The sequence below is a fragment of the Felis catus genome, chromosome E2 (assembly GCF_018350175.1).
Source record: "Felis catus isolate Fca126 chromosome E2, F.catus_Fca126_mat1.0, whole genome shotgun sequence".
In the NCBI taxonomy this organism is placed as follows: Eukaryota; Metazoa; Chordata; class Mammalia; order Carnivora; family Felidae; genus Felis; species Felis catus.
The window spans coordinates 11709953-11727989 of NC_058382.1; the positions used below are offsets into that span (position 1 = coordinate 11709953).

Below are 18037 nucleotides of genomic sequence, written 5' to 3' on the forward strand. Positions count from 1 at the left end.
AGAGGAGGAGGGAGATATTTTTAGGGTTGTGCAGGTGATGTTTGAGACAGACATGCGGTGGGGGACAATCCCAGGACAATGAAGGCCACAAGGAAGCATCTTTGGTTAAATAGACGGCATCCCTCATGCCCCCCAGGAAATTTGGTCATTCCCTGTCCTGGCATGAGCAGCCTTGCTTCAGGGCCCAGGGGGAGTGAGTTGCAGCATAGGGGAGGGCTATGTCCCACAGAACCGCGGTGTTTGGTGTCCCAGGGAGGGGCAGTCTTTGGCCCGTTGGGAAGCAGGACCGTCAGATATAACCTGGGGAGACGTGGGAAGAGCCCGAGGCCTTGACACTGAGCAGGAGGGACTCATCACGGTCCATTAGGCATCCCTGTGCAAGTGTGCACCCACACTGAGAATAACCTCGGGTAGGAAAGGAGGCAAGTGTGGTCACCAGGAGATGGCAGGGTTGACGGTCAGAGAAGGAGAGGCTGACACATGCATGTGTTAACCAGGACATTTATGGCCTCTGTGGCTGTCCGACAACTCAGAGAAGTAGGGCCCTGTCAGTTCTAGCTCTAGTGCGGAAGCAGGAGAACAGCCAACTGTGGTCAGTCCGGCATCCTCCCTGGGAACAAGTGGTCCTCCAATCAGGGGGAGGAGAAGGGGAGGACGGCGTGAAGAGCTCTTCTCTCCGGAGGTCCCCACAGCCACAGCTGCGCTGCTACTCCAGGGCTGAGGAGGGGAGGGGGCAGAAGGGTGGAAGAGGCTGTCAGGGAGGTAGAGGACGAGCTCCCGGTGCCCCCACCCCTCGTGCTCCCCTGCCCACCCCCAGCCTCCCGCGGCCCCACCCTCCCCACGCTCAGCCTGTGCCAGGTTCAGGTTCAGGAAGGTGGCGTTGGTCCTCATGCAGGGGAGGGAGGTTGACTGTGAGAAGAGAGACAGGGTGAAAAGGATTTCCGAGGCTTCATGGGTGGGGGGGGGGTGGCCTGCTGTCATCGAAGAGCATTCTACCTCCAGCACTGACCCAGGACCAGGGTTTGATGAAGGAAGGGGTGCCTGGCAGTGACTGATTTCCTGACCCCAGAAAGTTCACATCTGAGCTGGGAGATGCCATCCCTGACTCAGGGCTTCCAAAAATGCCTGGTCTGATGGGGGAGAGGAGGCTCCAGACTGGAGAATGACCAAGTTCCCAGTGTCTGAGAGCTCCTGGTCTAATGGGATGAAGCCTGCCTCAGGGACATGGCCTCTTGGACCTCTGGGGATGTCTAGTCTGATGGGGATGGTCCTGGTCCCTGACTCTGGGAGCCCCCAGTCTGATGGAGGAGACATGGTCCCTGCCCCTGGGAGCTCCCAGTCTGATGGAGGAGATATGGTCCCTGCCCCTGGGAGCTCCCAGTCTGATGGAGGAGACATGGTCCTTGGCTCTGGGAGCCCCCAGTCTGATGGAGGAGACATGGTCCTTGGTTCTGGGAGCCCCAAGTCTGATGGAAGAGACATGGTCTTTAACTCTGGGAGCTCCCAGTCTGATGGAGGAGACATGGTCTTTAACTCTGGGAGCTCCCAGTCTGATGTGGGAGACATGGTTCATTGACTCCGAGAACTACCAGTCTGATGGAGGAGACCTGGTCCCTGTTTCTGGGAGCTCCCAGTCTGATGGAGGAGACATGGTCTTTAACTCTGGGAGCTCCCAGTCTGATGTGGGAGACATGGTTCATTGACTCCGAGAACTTCCAGTCTGATGGAGGAGACCTGGTCCCTGTTTCTGGGAGCTCCCAGTCTGATGGAGGAGACATGGTCCCTAACTCTGGGAGCTCCCAGTCTGATGGAGGAGACATGGTCTTTAACTCTGGGAGCTCCCAGTCTGATGTGGGAGACATGGTTCATTGACTCCGAGAACTACCAGTCTGATGGAGGAGACCTGGTCCCTGTTTCTGGGAGCTCCCAGTCTGATGGAGGAGACATGGTCTTTAACCCTGGGAGCTCCGAGTCTGATGTGGGAGACATGGTTCATTGCCTCCGAGAACTTCCAGTCTGATGGAGGAGACCTGGTCCCTGTTTCTGGGAGCTCCCAGTCTGATGGAGGAGACATGGTCCCTGACTCTGGGAGTCCCTACTATGATGGGCAAGACATGGTCTTCAACATCTGGGAATTCCCGGACTGATGGAAGAGACATGGCTCCTGACCACTGGGAATTCCCAGTCTGAGGGAGGAGACAAAATTCCCATCACCTAGAAGCCTCTATCCTAACGGAGGAGATTTTTCCTATTTTACTTTGAGAGAAAAATGTCCCCCTCTGATGGTAGAAATTCTGTCCTCACTCTTACCCTAATGCAGAGGCCGAGACATGATGCCCACTGTCTAGGATCTCCCAGTCTAAAGAGGGAGTTACGATCCACCCTCATACTATACATCCAGTCTGATGGGGGAGGTACACTCCCATCATTAGCCCACTTTCCCAATAAAGTAGTGGAGGCAATAGGTCTACCCACCTGCAGGAAAAAGGGTGCCCTACGCTCAGACTGTGCCTCCTTTCTTGAGACCTTCAGTCTGGTGTACTTATATGAGAGAGGAGGCGTGGAATCCCCCTTTGGTAGCCTTCAGTTTGATGCAGGAGGCCTATCTACCCCTAGTCTAGGCTGTCGGTTTGACAGAAGAGGCCAAAAACTCCATTTGGAGATCCCCAAGTCAGAGGGAGGAGAGGGAGCCCCTTCTTTCAAGTCTGTTGGGGACGCCGATCCACCCTTTGTCTGTGCTTCCCTCCCCGCCCTGGAGGAGACAAAGCCCCGCTTTGGGAGCGTCTGTCTGAAAAGATACACCCTCTGACACACTCACGGGCCACCTGCAGCTCCACTTCCAGGGTCTCGGTCTTGCCCTGCAACGTGACGGTCTTGAGGGTGTAGCGGCCGGCATCCGTGAGGTTCAGCTTCTGCACCAGCAGTGAGCAGTTGGCGAAGCCCACCTCCCGGCCTGTGTGCGCGGGGCCTGCGATCCAGTTGCCTGACGGCAGTTGGCTGAGCAGCCGGCCGGGCTCCGAGGCAGGCCCGCGGTACCAGGCGTAGACCAGCAGGTCCTTGGGGTAGCCCTGGACGGTCAGCGTCACATCCTGGCCCTCCATCGGCCTGGTGGGCACGGGCACAATCGTCATGGCGACCGCTGCCGCTGAAGAGAGAGTGGGGGGGGCGGGGGGCTGGGTCACCGGGCCTGCACCTGGCGTGGCGTCCCCCTCCCACCCCCGCGCCCCTGCCTCCCCTGCAACTGACTGGTGCCGCCCCGTGGGGGCCCCGGGGAAGGAGACAGAGGAAGGAGCTGACTTGTGTGGCCGTGGAGGTGGGTTTTGTGTCCAGACAATGCCTGCCAGGGAGCTCTGTCTTCCCTCAGGAGATTGGGGGACCCCAAGGGTGGGGGCCATCTCTCCCGCCTTAGACTAAGAATTTCCAGCCCTCGGGGGGATATCTATCCCGCTTAACTAGAAGACCCTAGAGAGTCAAACCATGTCTCCTCCATCAGATTAGAAATTCCCAAAATATAGGGGCCATGTCTCCCCTATCAGATTGGAAATTCTAGAATATGGGGGGGGCATATCTCCCCTATCAGACTGGAAATTCTCAGAACATGGGGGCCCTGTCTCCGCCTCAGATAGTTGGGAGTTGTGTACCCCAGGTTGTATCTCTTTTGTCAAACCAAGAGACCTCAGGATGTGGAGGCCATAGTTTCTTATCAAATTGAAAGATTCCAGAGGGTGGGAGGCCATGTCTCTTCCATCAGATTCGAAATTCCAGATTATTGGGCTGGGTCTCTCCAATCAGGCTGGGGACCCCAGAAGCTGGATGGGGGTATGTCTACCCCATCAGACTGGAAATTCCTAGAAAGTAGGGGGAGGCTTTACTCCCCCATCAGATTGGGAGTAACCCAAAGGTGGGAACTATGTCTCCCCCATCAGACTAGGAATTCTCAAAAAAAAAAAAAAAAAAAAAAAAAAAGGACCATGTCTCCTTAAGACCACATCTCTCCCATCAGAATACAACTGACTGTCTCCTCCATCTGACTGGAAGCTCATTGAGGGTGGGTGTCATGTCTCCTCCATCATTGCTTAAAGTCCATGGAGTGTGAGACATTGTCTCTTCTCTCTGACTGGCAGCTCCTCAAATAAGGAAGTCATGCTTCCCTATTCCAGGATCATCTCTCCAAGAGCAGAGACCATGTCTCCTCCATCACATCAGAGTCTCCCCCAGATGGGGATCAGGATAGAGTCTCCCTTTCCTCTGTCTCTCCCTGGCACTTGCCACGGGGTTGCTGACAGTTCGGGAGGCCCTCGGGGGTGCTGTACCCACTCCCTGCACATACCTGCACACTTGGGCACCCCCCATCTTGGCCTGCACAGGCAGGGCTTGGGGCGGCACCTGGGGTCATCTGGTACATCTCCCTGTCTCTGGCCAAGACCAGCTACCCAGGCCCCAGGTGGGGTGGGGCAGGAGGTACACTTACCTTTGGGGATGCCATTTCTGCTTTGGGTGAAAGAGTATCCACCCTTTGGATGAGACCCAGCCTGTTAGTAGGAGGGAGGGAGGAGGGAGGGAGGGAAGGACTGTTCCCACCGTCCCTGGGGGCATGGTGGCCACTTGGGAAGGAACCAAGGCAGAATTAAGGAGGCCTCAGTGTTCAAAGCCACCACCCCCAGGGGATGAGAAAGTGTCCCCTGAGGATCCTGATAGCTCTGAAAACAACAGCTGTGTCTGCACTACCCCCAGCCCCCAGGTTGTTTAAGGACAGAGGCAAGACAATGCTTCCCTGGCTGTGTTTTTCCACTTGCCATCAGCTGGCTGTGACTTTCCGTGTGTGTGTGTGTGTGTGTGTGTGTGTGCATGCACGGTCCTCTGGGCCAGATAACTGGGTAATCCAGTTGGCCGCACAGGAGTTCACCTGTCTGTGTGGAGAGAATGGGTCAGCCCCAAAGCATCTGTGACCGGCTGAATTTAGAACAGGGGCACTCACAGGAAGGGATGTCTGAACGTTTTCCCGCCCTGCCACTGCCCGATGTGGACAGGTACACACTGAGGACTCTGAAGGGAGAGTCTAATTCATTGTTTTCCAGGTGACAAGGCATGGACCGTCTCCAGCTGAAGAGGGGGTCCACCCGATATGCCACTCTGTGACTTGGCCAAAGAATGGGCTGGGAAGCTCTTAACTCTCCAGTGATCTCCTGGGCACATGGTGCGCTAACTGTTGGTGGAGGGGCCAAACCTTCATAGTCCAACTGGGCCTCCATGGGGAGGGGGTGGTGGTCAGGCTGGGGGCGACTCACCGGAGAGCTTGACCACCACCGAGGCGGATCCGGAAAGCAGGGTCTTGGGGTTCTTAGCAATACACGTGTACGTGCCCTCCTGGGCCGCCGTCATGCTAGTGATGTTGAGGTGGTCTTGCCCGTTCTTGAGGGCCCGCCCGTTGAAGGCCCACACATACTCGGGCTCTGGGCAGGACTGGGACACGCACCACAGGGTGAGGGACGTGTTGAAGTCCAGTTTGATGGTACAGCCCGTGCGGGTGGTGGAATCTTGGAGGATGGCCACGCGTTCTGGGCCATCTGTGGGGGGCAGGAGGGAGAGAGACGGGGCAGTAGAGCGACAGGGGAGTAGAGATGGGCACCCTGGCTTCCTCTCCACCATGCTGGGCCTCTGGGAGTGTGTGGGCCTAGCGGAGGGAGAAAGCTCTGGCTTTTTCGGATCCCACACACATCTCTAACTTGCTCTAGGATCTCGAGAATCACTTTCCCCTTTCAGGGGACCTGTTTTCTCATCTGTAGAAAGAGGATGTTGGGCCAGACAAAATTTCAAGATATTTTTGAAGTCTATGGCTCCATTAAAAAAAAGAGAAGAAGAAGAAGAAGAAGAAGACGACGACGACTAGACTATCGGTCTATCAGTTTCTCATAAGCCATTCTAAGAGTCTAGAATTCTAGGGCTCCAAGAGTCAATGTTTCTAGTCAATGCTTCTAGGTTCTAGGATTCTAAGATTCTAGAAGTCTATGTTTCTAAAATTCTAGGATTGGGTGCCTCTAAGATTTTAGAATTAGATTCTAAGATTCTAAGAATCTCTGCTTCTAGAGTTTCTAGGATTCTCAGAGTCTAGAATTCAGCGCTTCTTAAATCCAGAATTCTCTGGTCGTAGGATTCTAGGCTCTAAGTGTTTCTACATCGGCGGCCCTTGCGTACCTCTGTGATTTATTTCCCCCGGATTCCACACTGCATATCTGCTGCCCCTGGGAATGACTCCATGCTTTGGTTGTGTTTTCTTCTTTTGTCTCCCCTCCCACCCGCCACTCACTTCCCACCTCCATTTCACAACCAACCGGCCCTGTGTCTCTTCCCTGCTTGTATTGCTTCAAACTGAAGGATTGGTCCGTTTCAAGGGTGGTTTTTAGTCCTTAGGACATGGGTCAAGTGCATCCCTAAGAAAGGGATCCTTGGTGCCTCACCCCAGCTCACCCACTGACTCACTCCGTGCGCCCTTGGGCACCCTCTCCTGGCCTCGGTTTCCCCATCTATGAGGTTTGGGCGCAGGGTATCTCTAGCGGGGCCAGGAGGACTCACAGTACACGGTCAGGTTGACGGGCTCGCTGCGGCTGACACTGACCGGGTTCCAGACCTCACACTGGTAGGCTCCCGCCTCCTCTCTGCGGACGCCATGCCGGGTCAGTACCCGGCCATCGGGGGACTGGCCGAGGCGGATGGCGATGGGCAGGGCTTCGCCGTTGAAGAACCAGCGGACCTCAGCGGGGCTGGGGCTGCTGCACACCAGGCGCAGGGTGTCTCGGCGCTCGACCAGTGCCGTGTTGTTGGCCGTGACCACAGGCTGGGCCAGGATCTCTGTGGGGCAAGAGACAGAGGGGGAGGGGGCCGGGCACTGCCTGCTCCCCCGGCCACCCCCGCTCTAGGCAAGGGGCATGGCTGGATCCTGGGGGTGTCTCTGTAACCCCCAGCCAGAGGGGCAAAGGATGGGATAGGAGGCAGTCCTGGAAGCCATCCTGAAGGAGGCGAGCATTTTAATGTTATTTTGTCTTTTTTTTTTTTTTTTAACGGTTTTCCATTTTAATTTATTTTCATTTTAATTTTTATCAGAGGGGCCGGGACGGACGTGGGAAGGCTGGCCGTGGTACAGGGGAGGCCGAGGGGGGGCAGGGCGTCTCACCATAGACCTGCACGTGTCCGTAGCCCACGTCCGTCTGGAGCTGCCTGTTGAGGGTCTGCAGGATGTAGGTGCCCGAGTGCCCGGGCAGGGCGCCCCGGATGTCCAGGCCGCCGTCGGGGCGCACAGCCTCCCGTCCCGTGTGGGCCGGCCCAGGGGTCTCGTCGCCCGTGCTCACGATGTAGCTGGCCACCAGGTACGTCAGGCTGAGCGTGGGCCCCGCGTACCAGTTGTAGGCAAGCACTTCCCCCGAGAGCCCGTGGACGGTCAGTGTGACGTTGTCCCCCTCGGCTGGCTGGGCAGGCTCGGGGGTGATAGAGATTTCGGCCCCCGCGCTCAGGAAGGCGGCTGAGGAAGAGGAGCCAGAGGGGGCGGGTGAGGCCGCCGTGGCCACTGCCCCCACTCAGTGGAGGAGGAGCCGTGGCGATGTCCTGGCACGCGTGTTCCTGGTATACCACGAGCGCCTAATCAGTGTGAGCCAGGTGTAGGGTCTCAGTCCTGCGGTGGGACTGAGGATTGAATTCGATGGGCTCTGCCTGGGGTGTGGCCCAAAGCCTTGAGCACAAGCTCCTAGCACGTGCTCGCCAGAACTTTGGACTTCCTGGGGGGCCCAGAGGGTTTTCCTGCTGTGAGAGTCACCAAACCCGGGCTTGCACAATCAGGCTGGCTCGTCTAGGCCCTGGGCCCGGACTCTCAGTCCGGTGCTCTTCCTCGGCCTCGGCAGGTCTGACCGCGGCAGAAAGTAGGGGCGGGACGAATTGACTCCACCCTTTTCCCTCCAACCCAGGAGATAAGCCCCAAACCCGACTAGCTGGTCAGGGCTGCTTGGGTTTGAATTGTATGTGTGGTTGCCCAGAAGGGGCGGCCGTGGCGGGTTCCCGGGGAAGAAGTGCTTGCACGCCTGGCCCCGGTTTCTGGTACTTTCCAGGCTGACACATCCTGGCGAGGGGTGAGGGCTCTGGGTCTAGCACTCAGCCCTGCCACCACTGACAGGCTGAGCCCAGCCAGCGGCTTCCCCTCTCCGAGCCTCGGGTTTCTCGTCTAGGAAGAGGGGGGTCCTGAGCGGACCTCCTTTCTAGGGTGGCTGTTAACACCCAGAAAACATTTAGAGTAAGTGCTAGTGAACGCTGCCTATTGTGACCTTCGGGCGACCCTGGGAGTTTAGCCCAGTTCACAGATGAGGAAACTGAGGCTGAGAAAGGGAAGGTGACTGCCCAAAGCCACGTCCGCAGGGAGAGGCAGAGCTGGGGGTCAGGGCTCACCCCAGCCACGCTTTTGTAGCTCAGTCAGGGTTTGCCACGCGAGCGAGGGTGGGTCAGTGACCCCCCTGCTTTAGCAGCCTCACCCCCCGATCTTAGAAAAATCTCTGAGGTCCGCCCTGCAGACTTCTCTGGGTGGCTGGCCCTGGCCGGGGCCTCTTGGAGGAGCAGACGGGGCCCTCCCTACCCAGCACGCTGGACTTCTGGCTCGCACCTTGCCTCTCCCGGACCCGGGTCCCTGCCCGTCCCCGAGGCCCCCCTCCCCGGGGCCTGCGGTTGTGGGGGGCACCGTTCTCGCTCACCGCTGAGGAAGAGCCAGCTGCACCCCGTCAGTGCCATCTTTCACCCCCAACCCGGACTCGAAGACAGCGGCGTTGGCGTCCCGATGCTCCGAGGCCCTTCCTGGTTGGGACCTGGCTCCGTCTGGCGCGGGACCTGGGAGGGTTCGGCGATTTGGAGCCGGGGGAGATCACCTGAATTTGGAGGGATCGAGTCACCGAGGATCTGGGGCCCCGTTTGGGTACCAGAGCGGGTGTGGCAGGCACCGGCCAGGGGTCACGACCCGGCCGGGCCTCCTGGGGCGCTGCCTAACCTCCTTGTGCCGAGGGCCCGGGCCCGGGGTTTGGTACTAGGAGGAGAACCAGGTCGCCAGGGAGGAGGAGGGCGGGGGAAGATTTTAGGGCAGTTCTTACCCCGGGCCCTGGTGCACTTGGGGGTCACCAAAGAATAAAACCAACCAGCAGCGACTGCCGCTTTCCACCCTCTGCGCCGTGGGTGACCTTCCGGTATCTTTTCAGGGGACTTCCTGTGAGGTGGGCACTGTTCGAACCCCCATTTGCAGATGGGGAAACTGAGGCGCCAGGCACGGGCTCTGACTTGCCCAAGTTCCTGCAGCGAGAGGGAGTTCGAACCCTGCCCTGTCTCCAAAGCCACCCCGAGGGAAGGAGGCTCGGTGCCTACGCGCTTTCTTTGGGGCCGTGCTGCCGACTGGCTTCCTGCACCGGGTGAGAAGTGCGCATCCTGTCTTTCCTTCTGAGGCCTTCTTTCCCGTGTCTGTCCGATGGGTCTGCGGAGCCTCTGGGGCCACAGAGGGCCCTGTTTTGACCCTGGCTCTGCACTTCCCCGAAGTGGGGCCGGAGGCAGTCCCTTGCCGAGTCTCCATGAGCTGCTCTGCAAGACACGGATGGTGGGCGCCTGGGTGGCTCCGTCGGTTGAGCGTCCGACTTCGGCTCAGGTCATGATCTCGCAGTCCGTGAATTCGAGCCCCGCGTGGGGCTCTGTGCTGACAGCTCGGAGCCTGGAGCCTGCTTCGGATTCTGCGTCTCCCTCTCTCTGTGTCCCTCCCCTGCTCATGCTCTGTCTGTCTCTCTCAAAAATAAGTAAACATTAGGAAGAAAAGAAACAGGGATGGTGTAGGCCCTCCTCAGTGTTGTTGGGCGCGATTAGCGTGACGCTCCCTGTCGGGACTTGAACCAGCACCTGGCGGAACTGGGCCCCCAACACGAGGTCTGGTTGGTGTCACCGTTATTCAAAGAGAAGGCGCTGGACCCTGAGCCTCCACGACCCTGAGCAAGTTATAGAGTCTGCCGGGCCTCAGTTTCCTCATCTGTGAAATGGGAACAATGACAGTCCCCACCTCGTAGGGCCGTCGTAAAGATTAAGTGAGTAAACCAGTGTGAGATGCACAGGGCAAAAGGCCAATAAACCACTCATTGATTCAACAAATATTGAAAGGGCATCTCCTGCCTGCCGGGCACCGTTCTAAGCGCAAGTAGATAAATTCCCTGCCCCCTTGGGGGTAAACAAATACAATACAAACTGTCCCGTGTCGGATGGGCATAAGTGCGGTTGGGGCAAAAATAAAGCCAGGAAGGGGGGTTTGCGATTTTTAAGTTGGGGGTGGGGGAGGGGATCAGGGAAGGTTGTCTCTGGAAAGGTGATGTTGGCGATGCGGGGCGGGGCGGAGGGGGATCTGGGGAAAGGGTGTTGTCGACAGATGTGTTATTACTGATACCTTGATGGCTTCTGGGTCCCCGGCCCTTCTCGGGCCCCAGTGGCCTGCCTCCGGGCAGGGGGCCGTCCCTGTGGCTCAGCTGTCCCAGTTTGCTCCTCGGGCACTGTGTCCTGAGCTACCCTTGCAGGGCGGGGCTCTGATGGGGGGGTTGCGAGAGGTGTGGGTGCGCTGGCGCCTTCTCTCCCCCGCCCCCCCCCCCACCTGCAGCCTCACCTCACCCTTCTCTGTCCTGACCCAGGCCTCTCCCCTGAGCCCTGGGACCGCGTCTCAGAGTCATTCAGGAGGCCTCCCCCGAGCTGTCCCTGGGCGCCGCTCGCTCACCTTGTCCCAGACCGACCTTGGCATCAGGCCTGCTTCTGCTCCTCGTCCTCTTATCAGAGGGGTTGGTGACACTGTCCACCCGTCACTGGGACAGAGAGACCCAGGCCTCTGTCCCCGACGCTTCCCCGCCAGCACGCCACATCCTGTGGCCCCTGCCTCTTAAATCTCTCTCCCATGTGTGCCTTTCTCTCCCTCCCTGTGGCCCCTGCCCTGGTCCAGGCACCCCTCCTGCCCTTTGTCTGGCTGCCCCCTCCCACGTCCTCCCAGGTTTCTGGCCCTGGTCTCGCCCTCCCTCCTTCCATGGTGCTCAGAACCTGCGTTACTCCCCGGCGCCCTCGGGAGAAAGCCCAGCTCCTCGGCGTGGCCCGTGGGGCCCTGCATGGCCTGGCCCCTGCCGGCTCGACTGGCCTCTCGGACACCCCTTCCTCCCGGGAACTCTGTGCTCCGGTTATTCCGCCTCCCTTCTGCCCTCCCAGCCCAGCAGATCCCCGCTTCCCTCTGCTCTGTTTCATTGCTTGCCCAACTCCTCCTCCTCCTCCTCCAGAAAGCCCTCCTGGACTCTCCGAGGGGGTGGTGGTGGTTAAGAGCACGCTGACCACCCTGGCTGCTCACAGTCGGGGGGTGGGCCTGTCTCCCCATCTGGACCGTGAGTCCTGGGAGGGCAGGACCTGGGTCGTTGTGGTCACCACCGTGTCCCCATTGCCGGACAGCACAGGGTGGGGCGCAGAGCGCTTGTGGAAGTGGACACCAGGGGCGGATGACAGGGAGGGCCTGGGTGTCTGGTGATTCGCTATCTGGTTGAGGAGCAGGAGGAGGCCGTGGCTCTGAAAGTACTGGAACAGGTCCAGGCTTTTGTCCAGACTCTGCCACGGCTCCCGACCACTCACAGCGTCTGCTGTCCTTGCCTTTCCGGATCCGCCCCATTCCCCACCTCCCCGCCCCTCCGCTGGTGCTCCCGGACCCGAGCCTGGATCCTTGGTTCAAGCGGGAGCTGAAGTTTCTCGAGCACCTACTGTGTGTTAGGCGCCGGGCTAGGCAGGAGGTTATGGGCATGAGTAGACAAAAGTCCCTGCCTCGGAGAACTGGCCTTCTTTCTGTCTGGCGACATAATCAGTAGGTGAATAAACACAACCACATAGAGCTTTGTATCAGGTGGGGGTAATGCCATGGGGAAAAAGAAAACAGGGGAGGGAGTGGAGGGGGCCTGGGCACTGCCTTATGTCGGGCAGGGAGAAGACGTTGCAGGAGGCGACCCTGGAGCAGAGACTGAATAAGGGAGCCGTGCTGAATCCAGGGGAAGAGCATTCCAGGCAGCGGGCACAGCAGTGCCAAGGTCCTGAGGCAGGAGCGTGAGGAAGAGTGAGGGGGGCCGCTGAAGGAACAGGGGCGGATCTGGCAGGCCTCACGGGCCGCCGGAGGATTTTGGCTTTTGCTCTGACGCTGGAGCCATGGAAGGGCTTTGAGCAGAGAACGGATGGGGGTTTGACACTTAGGTATTTGTAGAAACTTCTGGCTGCGTGTGGGCAACAGACTGGCGTGGAGGGGGTGGCGGCGGGGCTGGGAGGGGCTGAGGAGGTGACTGCGGTAGTCCAGCCGTGTCCCGTATGGTGGCCACGGGCCGCTAGCTTCTCTGAACCGAGATGAGCTATGAGTAAAAGGTACCCGGGCATTTTGTCCTGTGTACGTGGCTCCCATCCTTCCTGCCGGATGGCACCAAAGCGGGCACCCGGGAGGGGGAAGCGGCCGGACCGTGGGTACGTTTTACAGAGAGGCTCTTACTCAGGTTGACGGCGTTGGCCTTACCCGTTACCTTGTCCCACAGCCCCCTCCCTCCCCGCTGAGGATCCATTTTGCAGACCGGGAAACTGAGGCTCAAGGCCATTGCCTCAGGAGGCTGGAGTGGGTGCGTCTTATCACAGCAGGCTGGGGACAAGGTTCTCAGGTCTTGTCAGCTCACTTCCATCCCCCCACCCCCACCCCAAGCCCTCTTATCTGACCGGCCACTAAGTTCCCTAGGGAGCCGGCCGGGGGCCCTGTCCTTCATGGAGACCCCACCCACCGCGGAGCTAATCAGTATTTGTTAGATGGAAACTAGCCTGGGCCCCTTGTGGCAAGACCCTTGTCCTCTCCTTCCCCTTGCAGAGACCTTGGAGCTGAGGGGCTGGAGCTAATCCCTCAGCGAGAGGCCAAAGCGGGTTTCTGACCCCCTTCCCTCCCCTTATCTGGTGAAAGGAGGCCCAGGGTGCTGCAATATTTACTCAGGGACCTGACCTCAAGGTGTGGCTTCCTGTGCCCGCCTGGCAAGGTCTGGGCTTGGTCCGGGGGGGGGGCTGTCCTTGGGGAGAAAGGACCCCAGATCCCCTAAAGTCCTCACCCCCGGGAAGAGCCCATGCAGGGGCGGGCCGGCGGGTGGATCTGGGAGCCTCAGCCCTTTAGCGCGGGCTTTGCCCTTTGTCTGGACACCCATCCCCCGCTTCTGTCCTCTCACCTCATTCACCCGGGTTTTTCCTCGTCCTTCAATCATTTCACAAATATTTATCGAGCACCGACTAGACTACCTGCCAGGCTGCGCTGGGGATACGGGCAGCATCGCTTTCCTTGTTGGGCTTCATCCCATTGGAGGGAGAGGAACGCTAATCGAAAAACCGATAAGTCCTATCACGTCAGGGACAGACAACTGCTATAAAAAAATAAAGTAGGGCAAGAGGGTAGGGAGTGACCAGGGAGGTCAGGGAGGGCCATGTGAGCTGGGAGCTGAAGGACGTGGTGGGGTCTGTGAAGGAGCATAGGGGGAAGGGCGCTTTTGGCAGTTGGCACAGCAGGTGCAAAGGCCCTGGGGCAAGAAGGTCTTTGGTAAGGGTGAGGACAGTGAGGAGGCTGGTGTGGCTGGAGCTGAGGGAAGGAGGGAGGGGGCAGAGGGAAGAGGTGGTTACACGGGAAGCAGGGGACATAGGGAGTAAGATTTTGGATGCAAGATGACCCATTATAGGCTAGTCGGGTGCATTTTATCCATCAGGAATACGGGAGGGGGGCGCGGATTTGGATTTCGAGTTAGGTAAAAACAATTGAATAACTTTTTATCCTGGAACATCTCCAGATTCCACGCACTCATCGAAAGTAGAGGGGAGAGCGATGGCTCCCTGCCCATCCCCCAGCTCCTGCCAGTCACGCCCCCCTTCCCCCACCCACCCACCCCTCGCCCCGGAGAGTTTCCTTCAAATATTCGGTCAGGATTGTTCAGGGTTCCTGTCTCTCATAAACATCATCCCTTCCTCAGCTTCCCTGGGGCATACTTTTCTTTCCTTTTTTACGATTTTATTTTATTAAAGAAATTTTTTAATGTTCATTTTTTTTTTTTGAGAGAGAGAGAGAGAGAGAGAGAGAGAGAGAGAGAGAGAACAAGTGGGGGAGGGGCAGAGAGCGGGGGAGACCCAGAATCCGAAGCAGGCCCCGGGCTCCAGAGCTGTCGGCACAGAGCCCGATGCGGGGCTCGAACCCCCCCAACGGTGAGATCGTGACCCGAGCCGGAGTCGGACGCCTTCACCGACCGAGCCAGCCAGGCGCCCCAGGGGTACGATTTTCTATAGCATCAAGTTCACCCGGTGCGGCGGTCCCCAAATCTAGTTGGAGAACGTCTTCGCCGCCCCCAGAAAGTGTCCCCGTCCCAGGAGGCAGAAATGGCCCAATCGTTTGAAATGTCTACTCCAGCGGTGGACTGCTTTCCTCAAAGTCTTCCATAGAATCCCAGCGTGCACCACAGGTGAAGATCCCCGGGTCTAAACTCCCGGGCTCCCCGCGGGCCCCCGGGTTCAGGAAGGGGCCTGCACCCCTACGGGCGGTTCGACCCCCGCGGCCAGCCCGGGGCCACCGGCTGGCCCTGCCAGCCAGTCTTCAGAGCGCGATGCCCTTTGCGTACAAAGAGGTTGAGCTCGGGAGGGAAGGGTTTTCCCCATGAATCATAATCAGTCCTGGTCATGGGCCAGCCCGTTTCCTTCCCTAGACGGTCACTTCCTCATCGGTATAACGAGGAGCCGCAGCCCTGAGAATGCAGTGGTGACCGGGACTCAGGGGAAGGGAGTGGCGGCCCGCCGGGAGCCCTGGAGGGCAGAGCTCGGGTGGAGAGAGAGGGCGAAGGACCCCAGGGGCTCCTCGTCCCAGCCCAGGACAGTGGCTCTTCCAATCCCGACCCAGGGCCTGAAACTCCACCATCGGCATTGGCCTCTCTGCATGCCGCCTCGTGGAAGGCAGATCCCCTCGGCCGGGCCGGGCCGATCCAGGCGGCCCGGGTTACATTTGGTCCTTCTTCACGGGCCGGAATGAGTAGAGGAGAAAGCCGGATGTTAGAAAGACCCTGGTTCTATTTCCACTGGATCCGTTTTGCGCCCTGTGTGACCTGAACGTCCTTAGCCTCGGTTTTCCCATCTGTAAAATAGGAACGGTCACAGCGCCTCCCTGCGTAAACTTGGGAGGATAAAATGAAGCTAATCAGCGTGAAGGGGTTAGCACAGTGCAGGGCATGTTAGGTCGCCTCCCCCCCCCCCCCCCCCCCAGCCCCGGCCTGCGAGCTTCCTGAGAGGAGGCACTTGTCTGGTTTCTCTTCTCGTCTCTGCAGCCCGGGTGGGTTCATTCAACACAGCTCGGTGAACATTTGTCGATGAATGAGTGGAGGCTGCGGATATGTAGATAACGAGGATCCGCACACGTTCCCGTGTGTCACATACGTTCCTTGAGCCCTTGCCCCGTGCCTGTCCTGCTGCCTGGTGCCGGGACCCATCGGTGACCCCGGCGGCCCCGGCCCTGCCCTTCCGGCGCCTACAGTCCGGTGGAGAGACGAGTCTGTCCCCAGACGGTGACCAGCCAGAGTGGGCAGGGCTGAAGCGGATGAACTCAGAAGGAGCTGAACCAGCTGGAGGGTCAGGGAGGGCTTCCTGGAGGAAGAGGTGTCTGAGCTGAGACCTGGGAGATGAGGGGGGGGTGGGGCAGGCAGGGTGGAGGGCTGTGCCTGCGGGCGTGCTCCCAGCACGGGGAGCCAAAAGCGAAGGGCCTAGAAGCAGTTCGGTCTGGTGGACTGTAGACCGCAGATCTCAGGGTGGGGGTGAGGGTCAGGGGTGCTGAGAGAGGCCGAGGGGCCTCCTGGAGCCAGACCTCCCAGAGATTTGCAGGCTGTGGCGAGAAGCTTGGACTTTGAGGGCACTGGGGAGCCATGGATGGTTCTGAGCAGGGAGAGGCAGTACTGAGTTTGGGATTCAGAAAGATCCCTTGGGCTGTCTTGTGGGGGGGGAGGGTAGGAGGGGGCAGGAGACCAGGTAGGAGGTGACGGGGAGAAGTGTCCTGGCCCAGGGCTGGGCTGTAGAGACCCCAATCTCAGGAGGCCCTAGGAGGCGGGTTCCGGTGGTTGTCCTTCCCTGAGGGTAGAAGGCGCCTATGCTTTGGGCCTGGGCAGCTGGGTGCATTCTCAGGGCACCCAGAAGGGGGAACAAAGGCGCAGAGGCTAAGGACAGGTGCAGGGAGGCAGGTGCGAGAGGCTCCAAGCGGCCTGGGAGCTTGTCTGTGGGTCTGCACGGTCCTCTGCTGCCCCCTGCTGGTTCTGCATTGACATGGGTCCTGCCTGCAAGCCCGGCTTTAGGACGGACCCGATCAACTCACACCCCAACCGGTGATAGAAGATGACATTTCTGGGGCGGCCATGCTGCAGGGTGCACCCACGTGCACTGTCTCCACACCCCCCGCCCCGGGTCGCTGCCTCCTGTGGTCAAGCCAGACACCTGGGGGTCCCCCACTCCAGTCCCCCCCCCCCTCCAGCTTTCTCGGTGCCTGCGCATTCTCCTTCGCGACGTCACTCCCCCCGGAGATTGTGTTTGACGCCGCGTGTTGTCAGTTCTCTGACGGCAGGGACCTCTGTTTCGTTCTCGGCTGTCTCCTCGGGGGCTACGACCACTGCATACAGCAGGTGGTCAATAAATGTTTGTTGCACTGATGAGACAACAAGTTATTGTTTTTAAAGGTTTCTGGTGAAATTCTTTTTTTCTTTTTAAGTTTATTTTTTAAATTTATTTATCTTTGAGAGAGTGAGAGCATGAGCAGGGGCGGGGCAGAGAGAGGGGATCCGAAGCAGGCCCTGCACTGTCAGCGCGGAGCCTGACGTGGGGCTCGAACCCACAAACTGCGAGATCATGCCCTGAGCCCAAATCAGGAGTCGGGTGCCCAACTGACTGAGCCACCCAGGTGCCCCTGAAATTCTTTTCTTTTTTTTTTTTTTTTTAAGTTTATTTATTTAGCTTGAGAGAGAGAGAGAGAGAGAGAAAGAGAGAGGCAGAGAAAGAGAGAGAGAGAGAGAGAGCATCCCAAGCAGGCTCCGTACTGTCGGCGCAGAGCCCGATGCGGGGCTTGAACTCACAAACCGTGAGATCGTGAGCTGAGCCGAAATCAAGAGTCAGCCGCTTAACACACTGGGCCACCCAGGTGCCCCACAAATGAGTTATTGGCGCTTAACCGACGCCACCCAGGGGCCCCTCGGGACCCTTAACTTGATCATACCTGCAAAGTCTCTTGTGCCATGTAAGGTAACATTCACAGGACATTAGGACACAGACGACTTTGAGGGGCCGTTATCAGCCTACCAGTCTTTTTTCGGCTCCCAGATAAATTAAATAAATAAATAAATAAATAAAAGCTATGGTCCATTACGCTTTATTTGCCCTGTACCATCTACCTCTCCCATCTCCCTGAACTCACCTCCCTCCCTTTCCCTCTTCCTTCCTCTGCTCCCATCACCCTGGCCTCTTTATTGCCCCTTGAACTCCCCAGGCACAGTCCTACCTCAGGGCCTTTGCACTTGCTGCTTCTTTGCCTGGAATGCTCTCCCTCCAGATCCCTACGTGGCTTCCCCTCCCTCCCCCTTTAGGTCTTGGCTCATTGTCACCTTCTCAGCAGCCTTCTCTGCCCTGTGGTGTTTCAAATCACAATCCCTCGGGGCGCCTGGGTGGCTCAGTCGGTTGAGCAAGCATCCAAATCCTGATTTCCGCTCAGGTCATGATCTCACGGTCCTGGGACTGAGCCCTGCGTCGTCGGGCGCCACATTGCGTGTGGAGCCTGCTTGGGATTCTGTCCCTCCCGCTGCCTCTGCCCCTCCCTCACCTGCACGCACATGCGCACTCTCTCTCTCTCTCAAAAAGTAAAATCCCAATCCCTCAATACTCCCAGCCCCACTTCTCTCTTTATCTCCCCAGTGGCCTCATCACCATCCAACACACCACGTGTGTAAGTTACTTCGCT

At 58.6% G+C, this 18037-nt stretch overlaps 1 protein-coding gene across 10 annotated transcripts; it reads right to left on the reverse strand.

Annotated features, from left to right (window-relative positions):
- Positions 1-485: 485 nt before the first annotated feature.
- CEACAM16 (CEA cell adhesion molecule 16, tectorial membrane component) lies at positions 486-11714 on the reverse strand. 10 transcript variants are annotated; one of them, XM_023245275.2, is made up of 9 exons: positions 10763-11713; positions 10442-10577; positions 8730-9597; positions 7172-7516; positions 6574-6849; positions 5289-5567; positions 2819-3145; positions 834-909; positions 486-717 (listed from the first exon to the last, which is right to left on the reverse strand). In XM_023245275.2, exons 3-8 carry the CDS (start codon positions 8764-8766, stop codon positions 845-847), a joined length of 1329 nt encoding a protein of 442 aa, XP_023101043.1. In that variant the 5' UTR covers positions 8767-9597; positions 10442-10577; positions 10763-11713; the 3' UTR covers positions 486-717; positions 834-844. The 10 variants fall into 10 exon arrangements, with proteins under 10 accessions (XP_023101043.1, XP_044902080.1, XP_044902078.1 ...); XM_045046145.1 differs by lacking the exon at positions 834-909; XM_045046143.1 differs by lacking the exon at positions 486-717 and having other exon boundaries at positions 834-3145; positions 10763-10847; positions 11431-11714.
- Between the last annotated feature and the right edge of the window lie 6323 nt (positions 11715-18037).